The sequence below is a fragment of the Haliotis asinina genome, chromosome 1, assembly GCF_037392515.1.
Source record: "Haliotis asinina isolate JCU_RB_2024 chromosome 1, JCU_Hal_asi_v2, whole genome shotgun sequence".
Taxonomy (NCBI): Eukaryota; Metazoa; Mollusca; class Gastropoda; order Lepetellida; family Haliotidae; genus Haliotis; species Haliotis asinina.
In genome coordinates, this window is record NC_090280.1 from 71064058 (window position 1) to 71081845 (window position 17788).

A 17788-nucleotide genomic window follows, 5' to 3' on the forward strand; every position below is an offset into this window, starting at 1 on the left:
AGATACTGACTCATAGCCCAGCCGTACAAGTTGCTAGCATCAAGGTAGAGGAGGTGGTTTGTAGGTTTCTTAGGGCTATAGCCTTCCACATACTTGTTGTTAGCTTTAGCATAACATTTTGATACCATAGAAATACCACCACGTAACCCTTTCTCAATAAACAGATGCATATTGTAATCTGTGAATAATTCTAACTCCACACCTGTTTTCTTCAGTAAGGCATCCCACGATAGCCCAGGACATGAATAATACCATGCGGGGTCCAACCCATATTGCTTCAAACACATTTTTCTGAATATTTCGAAAACATCAGCCAGCAGCAACACATCCGTTTTCAAATAGATATCATGGTAATCACCTAGATTCTTACAATCCAGTTTTTCCCCATATATTTTTTGCATGTTCGTAATCGTCTTGCGAGACAGACGCGTCTGACAGCTTGCTTTAGAAGCGGTCAGTGGGAGGTAACTCTGTCTCATTAAATTTAGACCAGTCATCCATATATTCATACAGATAAATACCCTTACATAGCAGCAAAGCTCTAGTTTTCTCTTCTGTGTACCGATTTAATTGTAGCCAAATCGTCTGGGTTATTAGCCTTTACCAAACTGTCTAGAGACGACAACAGAAACTGAACACTATCTATGAATCTCAACTCATTTAGTGAAAAGGATTTATATCTTTCCATGTGGTTTCTTATACAGGATATGTTGCCTTCTACCTTTGAAATAGCTTGCATAATCAAGTGTGAGTCATACCCGCGTAGATTGTGAAATAAAACCGGTATATGAATAAGTTCAGGATTTATCATTAAAGGTCACATGCAACCAAAAAATCAAACATAATTAAAACACATTTATCACTTATTCATGACATATCATGTACATTGCTGCTTTTAAAAAAACAAATAAACAAAATTATAAACGTACAATCGCGATTCAAAAGTGCAATATTTTGTACTTGGGCTTACTTCCCCCGAAACGAAGCCCTCGGGAGACTGAACCCAGTCATAGCGGGTGGATATTCACTCAAGTGTAACGACGGCTTCTGATTGGCTGTTTCATTTGCTGATATGCTGACTGTACATTGTGTGTACAGAAAGATGATCTGTTTGATGGGCATTTTAGAAGTATAGCCAGTCACAAGAAAGTAAGATTCTGTATGGATAACAACTTCTTTTTGTGTACTTGATGCGTCGTTTCAGTGTGGATTCAGATACTGTTGTCAAACAAAATCATATACACTAAAAGAAGTTGTTATCCATGAAGAATGTAGAGATGTTGGGTTTGGAAAATACATGTTCTCCGAATTTGCACTCGATCCAATCAAAAATCATGTCAGTAGAGATGGTGAACTACTGCATGGCTGGAATCTGTCATTCATCCAAGTACAAAGCAGGACTTGAAACTGACAAGAGTTTGCACCAGTTTCCGTCAGATCCAGTCATCCGAAATAAATGAATGTAGTATGTTTGCAACCCACAGACATAAAAACATGTCATGTGTATCACACGTGCCTAATTACATAATGTGGCAGACAGGGGACTCGGATGCATGAGTCATAAATCAACTTATTTTCTTTATGTCGTATAGTCTGATAGGTGTTAAGTTCAAATTGCACGTGGTCAATGATCGAAGTTGTGTATTGCATGTTGTCTTTAGCAGACAGGCAGGCAGACATATAGGTGTGAATAAACCAGACACTGAGCTTTCTCTGTGACAGAGACTGCTTACCACAATCAACAAGTTTTTTTACGTAACGAGTAGATTATTTACTTGTTTGTGTACACAACCAAGATTAGACTACATCTCACAACCTCAGACGCTGGGCATGCATACTGTTTCAAGCTCCGCGAACCTATTCACTGTGCATGCGTCATGGGCGCAGCGCAGCACATCTGTTGGAACCAGTTTTCCCCCCAGCGCTGGGGGGAATTTAGTGAAATGTTTGAACTCCGATTTCGCGGGCTTTTTTTTCATTGCGTTTTTTTATCAACTTTAAAGGTTGAATTGGCATTTTTTATGATTTGTTTCGGTAAATGCATACCGAAAGGTACCAGAATCTGCAAAGTTGTGTTTTACGTTGCATGTGACCTTTAACTTCAAATTACACTCATTGTGAGGCGCACCTCTGTATTTGCTGGTAATGTGAGAGTGGTCTCTAACTGAATCACCATTCAGAGGTTTATGGCACATGTGACAATGTGTGCTTTTGTTATGGGCTTTCCGATCTGCTTGGGTCATACGCTTTGGTGTTTTGTCATACAATTTTTTCATGATTGCTTTCTCTTCGTGTTGTAAAGGCTTTAGAAATTGTTCTTGATTTTTTTGTGTGAAACAAAATTGATTGAGATACTGTATCGATTGGTTTAATGATAGTTTCGAAGTTGGCGTAGATAATGTATGGTACTGGCATCTTATTTTGGCTGATAAATTTCAAGATATTGTTGTTTTCGGTTGGCATATCTATTCATATAGCTGTCTTCCCTACACCTCGGCAATTATCCCTGTGTGAATTGAGCAGATCGGCCCTAGAAAACCCGTGAAGGGACCTTTCACAAAAGTGTTTCTTTCCCTCATATTTCGATTGATCGTACAACAGTCTACTAATATTCTTAATCCATGTATAGTGATATTTTTCACCTTGTTGTATCATAAATATATTTATTGTTCTACACACATCCTTGTACAATAAAGGACTTATCGTGTGTACTATTACATTTTTACCTTCATGTCCAAATACGTTTATAGCTAAGTCTGGATTTTATTTTTCTATTTTATTGATCTGAGATATGGGGGTGGGTTCATCTATTCCTTCCCAATTTATCACATCATCTTCCGGATAACTGGAAAGTCTATCAGAATGTGTTTCAGCAGGAAATTTAGCAGATCCTATCGCTGTCCTCATACAATTGTTACCACCGTTTTAACATTAACAATGGCTTGTTTTTTGTTAAAATACTGAGGTAGTGGTAAGTAGGGTCCACCTCTCAACGGTTTATAGTTTGCAATATTCAGGTAGATCATATTAATCTTATCAACCACCCAACCAGACCCCATATTAGTGTAATGTTCAAGTGTTTCTCGAATTTTCCCAAATGACCTGTCTATAGAAGAGATGATAGTATCTGGGTGCATGGTAGGTTCTTGATTACCTCTGAAGTAAACAATGTTCTGGACTGTTGTTTCATTCGCCTGTTGTTTCTCTAGTGTCATCTTTAATGTGAGTTGAAATTTAATACCTCTTAGATCATTCAGTTCTTCGTTCACTTTATCAAATACCAATTGTTTTATATCTTCAACGTCTATCTTTCTTTGAACTTCCATCCTCCAACCTCTCAAATATTTTCCTACAGCACGCTCAGTCGGTGTGAATTGTAATTCTATAGGTTGTTGTTCCTTTAGTAATTCAGTGAGCTCAGACTTCCTCATACATGAATACCCTCGCATTCCACAGTCATGAGCTTCCTTTATTACTTCTTTCACAGTAGGTGTTTTTTTATGATCTAGTAAATCTAGTAATGTTTTCTCATACGAGAATACCCTCTCAATCCACGGTCACGTGCTTGCTTTTTCAACTCATTCACTATAACCGTGTTAGAGTGTTCATAATACATGTTAAACATTTCTCTAATTGTATGTCATTGTGTGTAATCAGCTGCAGGCTTTATCGATCGTGTGAGGCCGTCTGCATTGTTATATTCAACTCTCTCAGTCGGCATGGATTTTATCGATCGTGTAAGGCTGCTAGTTCACATTTAAATATTTAACTGAAGTCAATGTCTTAGATTAATATATTAGGATACCCCTAGTGGGGATTTGTCCACACATTTAAACTGTGATTATTTTATAGGGTGGGGGAATCCCCCACATCCCCTGTTTAAGCGTAGTTGGGGGTTTTCCACCACTATTTGTGAATGGTTTTTGCAGACGAAAACTAGCTGTATAATTAGTCTCAGATGTGGTGCACCTCTGGTTTTCCCGGCAAATTTGCAGGGGATCTGAAATGTGGTCCCGTACCGCTATTCCCTATACTACTTGCAGGGGTCCACAAGATCAGCTGATGTTAGAGTTGGTCAACATCGCAGACAACGTCAGCCTGTGCAGGACGGCCTGTCACATCCGAGGGGCAAAGAACATCTTAGCAGATGCCCTATCCAAACTGGTCCAGATGTCATCCAGAGGCGTTCTAGTTGTTTAGCAGTAGAACATAGACATCCCTCTCATCAACCTGTTTGCAACATGATTCAACCATCAGGTGACAACATTCACCTTGCTGGTGCCAGATCCACTAAGACGGTTGGCTGGACCTACCCATCCAAGTTGGAGCATGGCTGCATTGAGCATTGAGGGTCTACTTAGATAGAACTGCTGAGAAGAGAAGGAAGGTCAAGCATCTCTTCATCTCACTGTCTCCCCCCACAACTGTTGACATATCTCAGATGGCATCTCTTTTTCAATCAGAGCAGTGATCCTAAAAGTCTACAAACAGCAGGTTTAGAGCCTCTGAGGGTGTCAGACTTTCATGAAGTTAGAGCACTGACCTCGAAACTCGCCCTACATGGGAACTGCTTGATATCATCCATCATGGAAGGTTGCTTTTGGAAGTCCAACCATTATCTATGAGACATTTCAACTGAAGATGTATCCGGTATACACCAGTTCGGGCTATTAGTAGTAGCACAGCAACTCTCAATGCCAGCCAGATGTTGAAGAAATCTCACACTAACCTTAACATAAGGGTACTTCCAGATATTAAGACAATCAGACGTCTAGTTTAGCTGAAGTCCACAAAACGTGAGTTCAGTCACAGGGAATACCGTAGGTATGCCCCACCACCTACTCCATCAAATTTAGTAAACAAGTAAGTATGAGTCAGGATAAGCAAAAATATTTTCATGATGAAATTGATATTGTATACTTATTCTGACTCATGAGGTGAAGCCCTCCCAGGCATCCCCTCTCACCACTTGGGCTTCCCTGAAAGCTTGTGGGGGGGGGGGATACTTTCAGGAGAGCGCGAGGACAGGGCATGCTGAGGTCATGTGGGTGTCTTTGGCAGCAAAGAAGGGAGGTAACTCGAGGGTGAGTGATTTGTACATTTGCTTCAAGGGAATTGAAGAGATTCAAGTTTTCACTTAATCATTCGGAAGAGGGGAAGGAGAAATCAAATAAGCATGAGTCATGATAATTATAAAATACCAACTTTATCGTGAAAATTACATTATTTCAGATTTATCAAGTCCTTCTTCGAGCCGACAAAATCTTGTGATGGCAGTTGGAGACCTTACATCCAGTCTTGGCAGTGGTCTAAGGGCAAATGATGTATTTCTGTCCTACAGGCGCTCCAATGGCTCACAACTAGCAAGGTATGTTCTGTATTTGAAAACAGTCATTATGACACATTTGCTGCTACACTTTGGCAGAACAATCAGTTTCGTTTTGGAATTGATTAACTTACCACATATTTCAATGTATGAATGAAATTTTCTTTCTACTAAAATACTTTCTTGCCAAGTGGAAATTTATAGTTTTGGTAGTAGATTAACAGTGTTTGAACTGAAGTTTTTGCCTGTTTGATAGCTGCACCATTGGCAAAATTCATGTAAATTAGGATGTTCTGTGGTATTGTCAGAATCAGATCGAACCTGCAATATATTTTGGAAGACCTGTGATAAGGACATTTCCCAGAAATCATCATCGTTTGAGTAGAACTTTAATGATTTGAAGAGCATTTTGAGACCCTGATTTGTCATGTCAAGCATCGAGATCAGTGCCAATGTAATTGTCAGAAGAATGTTTATCAGTTCAAGAAGCATATGTAGCTCACTCACACTTGTAAGAATTATTCTTTGGTTGGAGAGTCCAATTGAGGTAGATTTTATCTGTGTGTAGTGTTAAGGTTTTTCAGGTGGTGACTGTCTCATCACATGCCAGTTTGACCTCACCTTGTAACCTTGTATGACATATTTCATGGTGCACTGTCTTAACCTTAATGAACCTGATATTTCACATGGATTGTCACTGCTATGGCACAAAGCCATCTGATCCTGTTTTAGACATGCCTTCCATGGCAGCAATGTTATATGTCATTTAAAGTTTGTTAGTCTCCATTGCCAGTTTTGTATATGTATCTGCAAGCTAAAGTGTATTTCAATTGTGAGAGGAAAATTGTTGTTTGCAAATGTCTAATTGATTTTGCTCATTCTTCTAATGCCCTGATATATTTCAGAAAGATTCAGATAAAAATGAGCAACAAAACTGTCAGGGTTTTGCACTTAGATGTAATTATATGAGTACTTTTATGTGAAACTTGAATATGGTTCCTTTATCAATCAGTGCTAGCATATGAATAGTTTCTGTTATCTTTCTGAGTCCATATTCTGGATATAGCCTTTGTTAATGAGCTACAGGGCATTGGTAACAAAGTGTTTTCAACTCACAGGTGTCACCAAAGTGATATTAACTATCTTAGACACACATCCCTTCAGGCTTTTTCACAAATCTTTTGATGGAACTAAAACTTTGTAAGCATTATCCCAGCTATGGTGTCTCTGTAAAATGGTCACAAATTTCAGATTTGATTTATGAGATATGGAACTTGTCATATTTGCCACCTCCCTTTTTTGCAAATAAATTAAGATTAACAATTTATCTGCACCAAGTACATTTTGTATTGAAGATATGATACTGTTTTACCTCACCTGAAGCTCATGTGTGTTTATGCTGACACAAGTCATGCAAGATTGTTTATGGAAATGTCAAGAATCTGACACCTGAAATAGAAGGGTGAAATTGTTAGATGCTACTTGCTCTGTGTATCTGAAAATTCACATACTTGTTCACACAATGTAACTCCATTTGTTCAAGATGTTTGAATCTGGTTTTCAGTACGCCATATTAAGAAAGTTGTTTATGGCTAAGAATGTGTCATTTCTTTGACCAAATTGTTATGTACAATGCACTCTGTCTAACTCGGACTTTGTCTTTCTCGGATTGCTGTTTATACCAGACTGAACTTACCGTCCCTACTTGTCAGACTGCTGTCTAATTTGGTCTTTTTTTAGTTGGACCCAAGCTGGTCTGAATTAGACAGAGTACACTGTGTATATTTGTTGATAGTTCCCTTGCTCAACATGTACTTCATTTTACAATATTTTTTTATTTTGACAAGTATTACAATTTAGCGCTCAAGTATGTTGAAATTCTCATAATGATATATCTCAGAAACTGCAGTACCAAAAATTATGAAAGTGATGACAGTAAAACATTTTTCAAGCTGTTTAGTTTACTAAAGCATCCTTCCTTGACATTTCAAAGTGTTCACTCAAAATTCAGTTGAGCTCTAGTTATGCTTTTTGCACTGCTGTTACTGGTGATCTTAGGTAACTAACATTTGTCAATACCCTTGTTTTAGTTTGCTGAAAGTTCACCTGCAACTTCGAGGATTCTCAGTATTTCTGGATATTGATCGCTTAAGGGCTGGGAAGTTTGATGAAAATCTGTTACTGAGCATCCATCTCTCCCGTAACTTCATCCTCATCCTAACACCGAATTCTCTTGACCGATGTATTGGGGACAACAACAGGGAGGACTGGGTGCACAAAGAAATTGTTGCTGCTCTGGACAGTAATTGTAACATTGTGCCCATTATGGATGGTTTTGAGTGGCCACCCCTGGACCAGCTTCCAGACGACATGAGAGGTGTTGTTAGATTCAACTCAGTCAGGTATCTTAATTTTGTGCATGCAAAATGTTTGATGACATTAAGCCTTTACACATTTATGCATTACTTTCATTAATTATATTCTTACTACCTAAGGGACCACATGTTTTATAACACACCGTTATCAAACTGTTTCATAACAAATGGGATTGTTTTCTGTACCATGTAGTCAGTAACAGTAGGAATCCTGCGTGCTGTTGTATTGTTATCTGACATCCATGTCACAGTGACCTCAGACCATTAGACACCCACAAAACACTGATTGTTTTGTCTAATGTTGACAGCATTAAAACTCTCATTCTGTTCAAAGGTTACCTAGGAGGTTCAAAGGTTCAAAGTAAACCTTGATTCATAGTAAAATCTAATGTTTTTCCCCACAATGATTGGTCCCAACTCCTTTTGACACCAACAGTGTCTTGCACCAATGTGCAGATATGCAGGCTCCATCTGTGATGGCACTGACCTCTTGTGCACTAGTTGTTGCCTATGACTGACCAGATCAACATCAATGCACTTTCTTGTGTCAATTGCACATGGCTGTGTAACCGATGGCACATGCGAAAATAATATTTTACTTTGAAACAATACCAGACCAAAGACATATATTTGGCTTTGACCAACTTTCTGATTATTATCACACAACACCCTGACATGTGAATGCTTTATATTTTATCACAGTCATGTTCACATGTACATCATGAAAATCATGAACACATAATTAGTGTTTTTTTTCTCACAAAAATCATTACATGCTCTCAATGAATAATCACTTTCAAAATCTATATACAATCATACAACCAGGTTCTCCAAATCTCCCCAACATAGAATATCCCTTACTTTTTGTGAATAGTACATCAACATGTTATTTTGTAAATGAATGTCAGTAATGGGCAAAGTTTGAGTTATAAGTAAATTACTAATATTGTCTCTCTGAGTTTCATAATCAAATACACTTGTACTGATATGGTATCAAAAATGCTAGATATTCGATTGTTAGATGTGTTTCCAAAAACACTCACAAAAACTAAAAGGGATGCTTTAATAATGTACTTATCTTTTTTTTTCACTAGATGGGTGCACGACTATCAGGATGCCTGTGTGGACAAGCTTGAGACTTTCCTCACACCAGGAAGTGGGGTCAATGGAGGCAAACATACGAAGGGTTTGTCACATCAGGCCTCAACACAGAGCAACATGTCATCACCATCCCAGGATGATGCACACCTCCGTCCAGCTGACTGTTTAGCAATCAAGTCGCACACCAGTTCACACTCTCTACATGACCTTGTATAACGATGGCTGATATACGAACTTGATATTCACCCACCATGTATGACGATAGGTGATACAGGAACTTGATAGTGACTCTCCATGACAGTGAGAGCCATACTAACTATAATGTAAGGAAGTGCAAAACTTCATGGCTCATGCAACAGCAGGATGTTGAGACACTCTTGTACACTTACCTGTTTTGAGACAATCAACTACTTTTTGCAATGCATTTTAGTAGATTTTTTTCATGACACGCTACTTCTTTAAAGAACAATCACAAACACAAGAAATAAAACTTGATTCTTTTTGAAACGACTCCTGAACTTGATGGTGTCCTATTCATCAAGCAACAGAGAATAGCCTATACGATTATCTTCTTGATGATTCTTCAGGATCTTCTTTTGTAGTCTCACTGGGTGGAGTAGATGTAGGAATTTACTAATATGCTGTAGTATCATTGGCACCAACTGATTCTGATTGGACATGACATCTGCCTGAGGTGCTCACTGGTTCCATTGTAAGTTTTACCCTCATACCCTCATCTTCATATATTTCTTACCGGTAAGTCTTATGCTTACTGTAGAGTGCATTCTTTACAGGATCGGTATGGGCAGTGTGTCTAAAGCAGTCCTTTCTCCATGGTCATTAGTAGAGGATGATGTGAAGGTAGTAAAGTTCTAATTTGCTCCCAGTCAGCTGTTGAAATCTTCTCTTGGTGTGTTGCACAGATTCAACAATCCAGTGTAAGGATCCTCATCTGCCTTGTACTTTCTTGCCTGATTCTGACCTTGACTGTAGCTCCACTTCTCACTTAACTTCTTGAGGCTCTCAAAGTTGGATTGTGGTCCTCCTTTCCTTATCAGGCATATCTGATGGAATGATGTTTGACCTTGATTACTGGTGTTGTGGTTGTGGCATCCTGCAGAAAATCAAAGGAGTTCATGTAACTGGCTACTGTGATTAAGTTGTTTCTCTCTTCAGTGAAGTGTAGATCAGTTCCCAAGCTGTGCTCCAGACCTGCCAGACCTTGATGAATGTTCAACATTGTCAGTGTATTAAGGTCAGATCAACACTAGAAGTGGAAACTTGTCCTTGGGCTAGCTGTCATGATGGTGTGCTTCAGTGTCCATGCGAAGTGTCTCTTGGTTCAGGGAGGCTAGATTTGATGTAGGCACTTGTATTTGACATGAGGGAATGTGAGATTATTCATAGTGGCATGCTGTTTGGCTTGTTATCCCGCGCTGCACATTAAATGTGAAGCGGGGGATATAGTATTAGGCTCCTTCTGTACGTACGTCCGGATTGGAATATCTTAAGAACCGTTGACTAGCTCCTATTCATGTTTGGTATCTAGGTTTATTACAGTAAAAGAAAGGTCTCAGTCAGGTTTTGTGACCTTTACCTTCATCTCAAGGTCGCTAGGGGACTTTAGTGCTTTACTTTGTCAGCGAGATATCTCAAGAACTGCTCTAAGAATTTACTCCATATTCAGCACCGTCTAGGGAAGGTGCATGTGGCATTTATATTTTTCATGATTTCCATGGAAACGATTCAAACTTAGTCTAAAAAAACATCAAGTAACCTTGAGATTTTTTATCCTTCCAAATATGTGTGGGTTGGGGGATATGTCATCTTCTGATGACTCTTTTGCCTTTTGCTATTTACAGATTTTTGGCATTTTTATTTTTTTTGCTTTCCCATGGAACGTTTTGGTCTTAGTCAAATGGTGGGGTGGGTTCATTTCTGGAGCAGAACTCAAAAACCGTTCAATATTTTTCTGCAAAATTTGGTGGTGCCTTTTTCTATGTACAGATTTTTGTGATTTATTATTTTCTCGGGTTCCATGGAAACGATTCAGAATAAGTCTCAAAATGGAGGGATGGGCTTAATTTCTGGAGCAGAACTAAAAAACCATTCAGTATGTTTCTGCGAAATTTGGTCGATATTTCAGACTTGGTCTCAGAATGGAGGGATGGGCTTCGTTTCTGCAGCACAACTCGAAAACCATTTGATATCTTTCAACAGATCTTGGCAGATATATGAGACAGATCTTGAAGTGGTGCCTGTTTACAGATATATGGCATTTATATTTTTCATGATTTCCATGGAAACGATTCAAACTTTGTCTAAAAAAAACATCAAGTAAACTGTCAGATGATTTGTCCTTTCAAATATGTGTGGGCTGGGGGGATATGCCATCTTCTGATGACTCTTGTATGTCATAAGTATTTTGTTGCATGTAAGAATCATTTGAATATGTGGGGTTAGAATCATCAGCATTCCCCTGTAAACATCTTAATGACTCAAAATAGTTGACACATTGCTTCCTAAACCTGTTTCAAACTAAAATAAGCTATCGAGTCCGCATACTTTAACAGTTCAATACTTCAGGTTCATTTGAAATGATACACAGGCACTCTGCTATTGTCTACAGTTCTTATTTTCGTTTCTTATGTATATAAAGTTATATCATTTTCAACAATCCATTTTTTTAAAAACTAAGATACTATGCCAATAGCAAACTGTCATGTTCCATGGGTGCATGGTGGGCAAGTTGTCTAAGGCCCCAGTTAGTGATCCAGTGAGCTTAGTGATCCAGTGAGCATGGAGGTGCCTGGATCAAGCCCACCTGTGACCAGGTTTTAAACGCTATTGTATACTAGGAGTAAACTTTGTGTGCAGACTTTTATGTATAGGAGAAGACCATGTAAAAACAGAGGGGGAGGGATTTCCCGACCCCAGTGGTTTTATATTGTCTACCCAAAACCAAGGAGAAGTGTTTTCTCTAACATATATACCACCAGTGATGAATAATTACAATTTAATAAAGCTACATACCATAAATGAAGCACAAGTGAAATCAGTTTAAATACAGACACTATAAATGGATAATTCAACCCCACTTCCTTCCTTTAGCCCAGTGTCTGCCAACAAAACTGAGATTTGCTGTTCCAATGTTGCTAGGATTTGTACTTTGAAATTATTCTTAAACAATATTCTTCAGTTGATTTCAAACACTCATATATCATTTGAATGTTAATGTTCATATAGAGTTAGGAAAAGATAATTACAAAAATAAAACCTGGGAAGAGGTCTTACTTTCAAAACAAAAAACTCAAATGCAGTCATTCAGGGAACACAAGAGATGACCTAATATAAAGTGAGAATTACACTTTACAGTTTATATAGTGTTGCCACAACCCTCTGCACTTAAATGAACCCATGTATCTGTTGGAATATGACCAGATAACACCTAGATGCATGTTCAGCAATGTGCTTTAAACTTAGACATTGTACTGTGACTGTGTTTACAGTTTAGAACCTGCAACCCTTTTGCTTTCTAGCTTGGGGGTTATAACCACTAGACTGCAAAGGATCACCGTGAAGAATGAGATTGTTTGTCAGAGTGAAATGTGTGTCCTCACAAGACAGGTAGTGTGGGCAGTGCACATGCATTGCGCATGGAAGGCAAGGTGTTTACTGCCAGTCTCATCCCAGATGATTTCAGCAGTAAATACCAAATATTGAAATTATATCTAAAGTATATCTTCAGTTGGTTTAAGCTTGATAAAACATTAACCCTCAGGGTTTCATGCGATTTAGAACCCTTACCTTCGGGATTTTAAATCTCATTGAAACCCTCTGGCATGTTTTATCATACACATAAAAATATTGACTGAATTTCTCTTTGGTCCCCAAGCACTGGTATAAGTATTCTTTAGGGCATATCAGATAATTACCAGACATTTTTGAAAACATTAATGTAACCTTTTCTCAAGTTAGATCAATTTGTACATGTTTTTACTGATGAGTACAGCATTAGGACATATTGTTTCTCATCCTCATTAGCCATACGTAAATATCGTGAGAGAGATTTCCACAGCAAATGTGTCTTACCAACATGGTTCTGTCTGCTACTGTGAAGATTTTCTGAAAAAAAAAGCAACAAAAAATCCTGAAGATGACAGAAAATATATGTTTGAATGCGCTGATGTAAATAGTGTGCATCCCAGTTGGATGCATGGTATATATTGTCAAATGCAAACAACTTGTTTTCTTTGTGGTGTGTTGTTGGGGATATATTTTTCCACTTCAAAATTATGCTTGTATTACCCAAATCACATGAATCAGTCATATCTGAACAATTCTGTGATGGTAGTAAGATAATCATCACCTTTTTATCTACTGTCATACCCAGCAATCTATGACAACATTTTGAACTGATCTCTAACTGATATGTGGTGTCTATTTTCTGTATTGTTACTTTAAAGTTACACATTTTGCTGTTTTAATGATTCCTGAAAGGATATAAATTTGGTGTCAAATAGTATGCTGAACCACAGAAGAAATACACTTTGTTTTGGATTATGAAAAAGTGACAAGGAATTTTGTAATAAGTGACATGCACTTGAATAAGAGGTGGAACATTTGTCAAGTGTCAAAAGCTGGTGATAAGACCCACAGATAACCACCTTCAAGTTGATGGGATATAGATGCAGCTGTTTCACATGTAGATCAGAGTGCTTGTGTTGTCCATGGCAGTGAGGGCAATAAAATACCAGCAAAACTGTGACCCTTGTCATCCAGAATAGTGACTTCACAATGTCAAGGCTTTTCATTCCCACACAACTTATTGCAGAGATGAGAGGCTGCTCATGATCAGTGTATTTCAGAAAGAGATCACACCATATACGGACAAAAACGTCCATGCTATGGTCAGCTGTTAAACACCTGTTTCAGAAATATCCCGATACTACAACAAATCTTATTAACACCATCTTCTTTTTAATTATGTTTCTTCTGTGGTTCTGTATATACTTGTTCACAACATGATTTGGTGCTAACGTTTTACATACATGTGTATCAGTATGGCCTTTTTGCTGTTTTTAGGAGTATCGTACATGATAGTGACCTAGTTTTGTGGTTATCCTTTTTACTGACAATATGACAAGGGTATACGTTTACACGATAATTGGATGGTTCATTGAATAGCCCATCCTAATGTGATCAAATGTCGATGGCAACTGTGCATATGTCAGTTATGCGTATGTCTATGTACTATTTGTCGATACCATTGGTGACATGATGTTTTACTTTAAATATTGATCTGTTGTCATTTCCAGAGATGTAAATATCTGGTTAGAAGAACCATCCGCTTGTTATGCTGTTGTACAAAGCCTGTATACACAAACACTTGATCTATTAATAAGTTACAAAACACAAAATTATTTGTTTTCATGGTGGAATACACTAATAGTTACAAAATATAGTTTCCTGAAACAAAGATGAATTGAAAAGTTTTAAAGAAAGAAAGAAAGAAAAGTTTTGAAAATGTAATTATAATAATATTTGCCATTGAAAATCTCTATATCATGAAGTTACATAAACATATTGTTTGTTCTCTTTAGATTGTGCATTGTAACAGTAAATTACAAATGAAGTATTAACATATTCACAGGAAGTCCTGTATAATAATTCAGTCTGTTAGCAATATAATGACAAAACTGTTTGACTTTGAAGGTATACACAAATGATACTGGATACTTTTTCATTGTTTGTGACATGCTGTTGCATATCTTACATGATTTGTTTAAGAATTGGAAATACACCAAGTATATACCTGTATGTCAACTTGTAGCATTGACTCCGGTGTGTGTTTCGATCTAATGGCTGATGAATAAAGTATGATGCTGCCCTACCATCCCCATGTCTACTTACATGTATTATCATGTCAAACAAGTAAAATTCTGGAGGATACTGTAAAAGGATACCACAAAAGATCCCAGCATCACACATGCCGATAACATGCCTTGGAGTATTTTATGAGAGTCTATCTCTTGCCATGTCAAGAAAACAATAAGCCTATAGCTTTGGGATATTGTCTGGAGCACAAGCTTCACATGTGAATTCCAGTGCACTTACTAAGGTTACAGATTGCCAATGTTGACCAAAATTTTGTTAAATGCCTTTGGGTGTATATCAAAAGACTTCTTTCTACAATAAAGGTGTTTTTGTGTAGTTTCTAAGAGCTTTATCAAGCAATATCTTACGGGGTGTGGTTTAGAGGGCATGTGTATGTAATTATATACACACATGCATGCACGCAAACACACACACACCAGCACACATATATACAAGGATGTCATTGTACTGGTGATTGGATTTGGGTGTAGTAGCAAATGTGTGGAAAGTCTGTACTGTATGAGATCTGATGTCTAACAGTAATCACTGTTATCAGGCCAGCATTATGACTGATTGAAACCTTTGATGACCTGATGTAAGCTGGATGTATATTACAGCCTTGATAATGGTTTATTGTCCCTCCACTTATGCAGAACAGGAGACTATGTATTCCACCAACCCAAACACAACCTCAGAATTTCGTGAGAGATGTGCGCATGCGTAAAATAGTAAGTTTGGCACTTTGCTTAGAATGGTCAGCAACTAATTAATGAAGCTCTCAAGTTTTTTGCAACAAATTCGGACTATGGATACAGACAAGTTTCTGATTTACGGGATCTGTTCCAGAAGTGTCTTGGAGACAATCTGTGGGTCAGAAGAAGGCACAGCTTTCATAGACCTTTTCTTTGAATCACTGACGGACACAGTCTGTGGTCAAAGAGTGGAAACAAAATGGCAACACCTAAAGTGAACGACAAAATCTGAGATATTCAAGAGATATTCAATACCAACGTACACAGGCTCTAATTACCATGGCTTTGATCCCAGCGATCCAGGCGACTGACCACTTAATGGATGTTGCCCTAGGTGAGACATCTGTCAATGTGAAGAACCTTTTGGTGAAATCAATGGATGCCATTAGACTCCTGTCGGGCGCTCTAAGTGAAGTAGATAAGAAGATGAGAGAGGTGTTTAAACCCAAGGTTAGGGCACCATACAAAAGGCTTTGCACAGAAAAAGTGACGACCACCAAGTACCTGTTCGGGTATGATCTGGAATGCCCCCACTTACCCTACCTACGGCAAAGGAAAAGGCCCTGCTTTTTTACCAAAAAAGAAGGGGGAGAGAAAATATCAGTAGACAGTCAACCCCTCATGGACAATGTGGCATCACAGGTGAGCAATTTCAGTCTCATGAATACTCACAATAATTTTGTGGCGGGTAAAATCAGTCCGTATTCAGATGTATGAAAAAGGACAACTTCTGACAGATGGATTATATCCTCAATTAGGGGAGCTCGCATAGAATTCACCTTACCCCCAGAACAAGGATATATTCCTACACCTATTCTTTTTAACAAATATGAAAGGGAAAAGATTGCTGTTCAATTGAGTCACATGTTAAGGGCAGGGGTCATTGAAAAATGTGAGCATCAGTGTGGTGAATTCATATCAAACATTTTTATGGGGGATAAGAAAAATGGTTCTGTGAGAATTATTCTAAACCTTAAACAAGAATGTTGATAATCATCATTTTAAGATGGTAACTTTGAAATCTGCATTATATTTCATGCAGAAGAACTGTTTTATTTTGCATCAGTGGATCTAAAGGATGCATATTACACCATCCCAGTTAATGTGTCAGATAGGAAATACCTTCGTTTTGTTTGGGATAGTGAACTTTATCAGTATGCCGTTTTTCCTCATGGATTAAGCTCAGCACGTCGGATGTACACAAAGATTCTGAAACCTGTATTGTCTCATTTAAGGAAACTTGGTTATGCAAATACGGCTTACATTGATGATTTCGTTGCTAGTAGGAGAGTGAGTGAGTGAGTTTAGTTTTACGCCGCACTCAGCAATATTCCAGCTATATGGCGGCGGTCTGTAAATAGTCTGGACCAGACAATCCAGTGATCAACAACATGAGCATCGATCTGCGCAATTGGAAACCGATGACATGTGTCAACCAAGTCAGCGAGCCTGACCACCCGATCCCGTTAGTCGCCTCTTACGACAAGCTGAGTCGCATTTTATGGCAAGCATGGGTTGCTGAAGGCCTATTCTACCCCGGGACCTTCACGGGTCTGCTAGTAGGAGAAACAAAGATTATGTGTAAAAACAATGTGCATCACACTGCTCATCTAGTGGATTCATTAGGATTTCACCTGAAAAATCAGGGTTATATCCAACTCAAGATGTATCTTATATAGGATTCACAAAAAACAGTGTGGATATGACACTCAGGATTACACAATGGAAAAGTAAGAAACTTACTGCACATTGTAAGCAGGTTTTGGAGTAAGAGTGTTTGACTATCAGGGAATTTTCTGCGTTGATAGGACTGCTAATTGCGAGTTCCCCTGGAGTGCAATCTGCACCAGTTCACTTCAAAAGATTAGAAATTCAGAAGAATAGGGAATTGAAACTCTGTGAAGGCAATTATGAAGCCTCTACATATCGCTATGAAGAATGCAGAGAAGACATTTTGTGCTGGACACAGAATAAGTGTGAATTTTACAATGTGCTCAACAAGAAACAGCCAGATGTTGTAGTGAAATCAGATACCTCAACCTTAGGCTGGGGCGGAGTGTGTGGGGATAGTCATGCTGGGGGAAGATGGTCTGATGTCGAGGCATCCCATCATATAAATTACCTGGAAAAAATGGCTATGTGGCTCAGTCTTTAGGCCCTTTGTAGAGATAAACTTAGTGTGCATGTCAGATTTCTGAGTGACAGTGGTACAGCTGTAATATCAATCATATGGATGGTACTAAGTATCTATGCATTAGTGTAACAAGACAAATTTGGCTTTGGTGCATACAGCGAAAAACCTGGATGTCAGCTGCTCATATTCCAGACATACTTAACACTGAAGCCGATTGGGAATC

General features: G+C 38.3%; 1 protein-coding gene and 1 long non-coding RNA gene across 3 annotated transcripts in view; one reads left to right on the top strand and one right to left on the bottom strand.

The window, feature by feature from the left end:
- The window catches only part of LOC137296476 (NAD(+) hydrolase sarm1-like), a 67661-nt gene extending 52963 nt beyond the window's left edge, over positions 1 to 14698 (top strand). For both annotated transcript variants that reach the window (XM_067828268.1, XM_067828273.1), the window contains exons 6-8: positions 5233 to 5368; positions 7417 to 7728; positions 8796 to 14698. In XM_067828268.1, the coding sequence (XP_067684369.1) occupies positions 5233 to 5368; positions 7417 to 7728; positions 8796 to 9018 (671 nt within the window). In that variant the 3' untranslated portion in view covers positions 9019 to 14698. The remainder of the gene's footprint in view (positions 1 to 5232; positions 5369 to 7416; positions 7729 to 8795) is intronic.
- LOC137296497 (uncharacterized) lies at positions 9860 to 16845 on the bottom strand. The gene is made up of 3 exons (XR_010957644.1): positions 15695 to 16845; positions 12895 to 12927; positions 9860 to 9916 (listed from the first exon to the last, which is right to left on the bottom strand). It is a non-coding gene; the product is annotated as an uncharacterized lncRNA (long non-coding RNA).
- Positions 16846 to 17788: the final 943 nt, after the last annotated feature.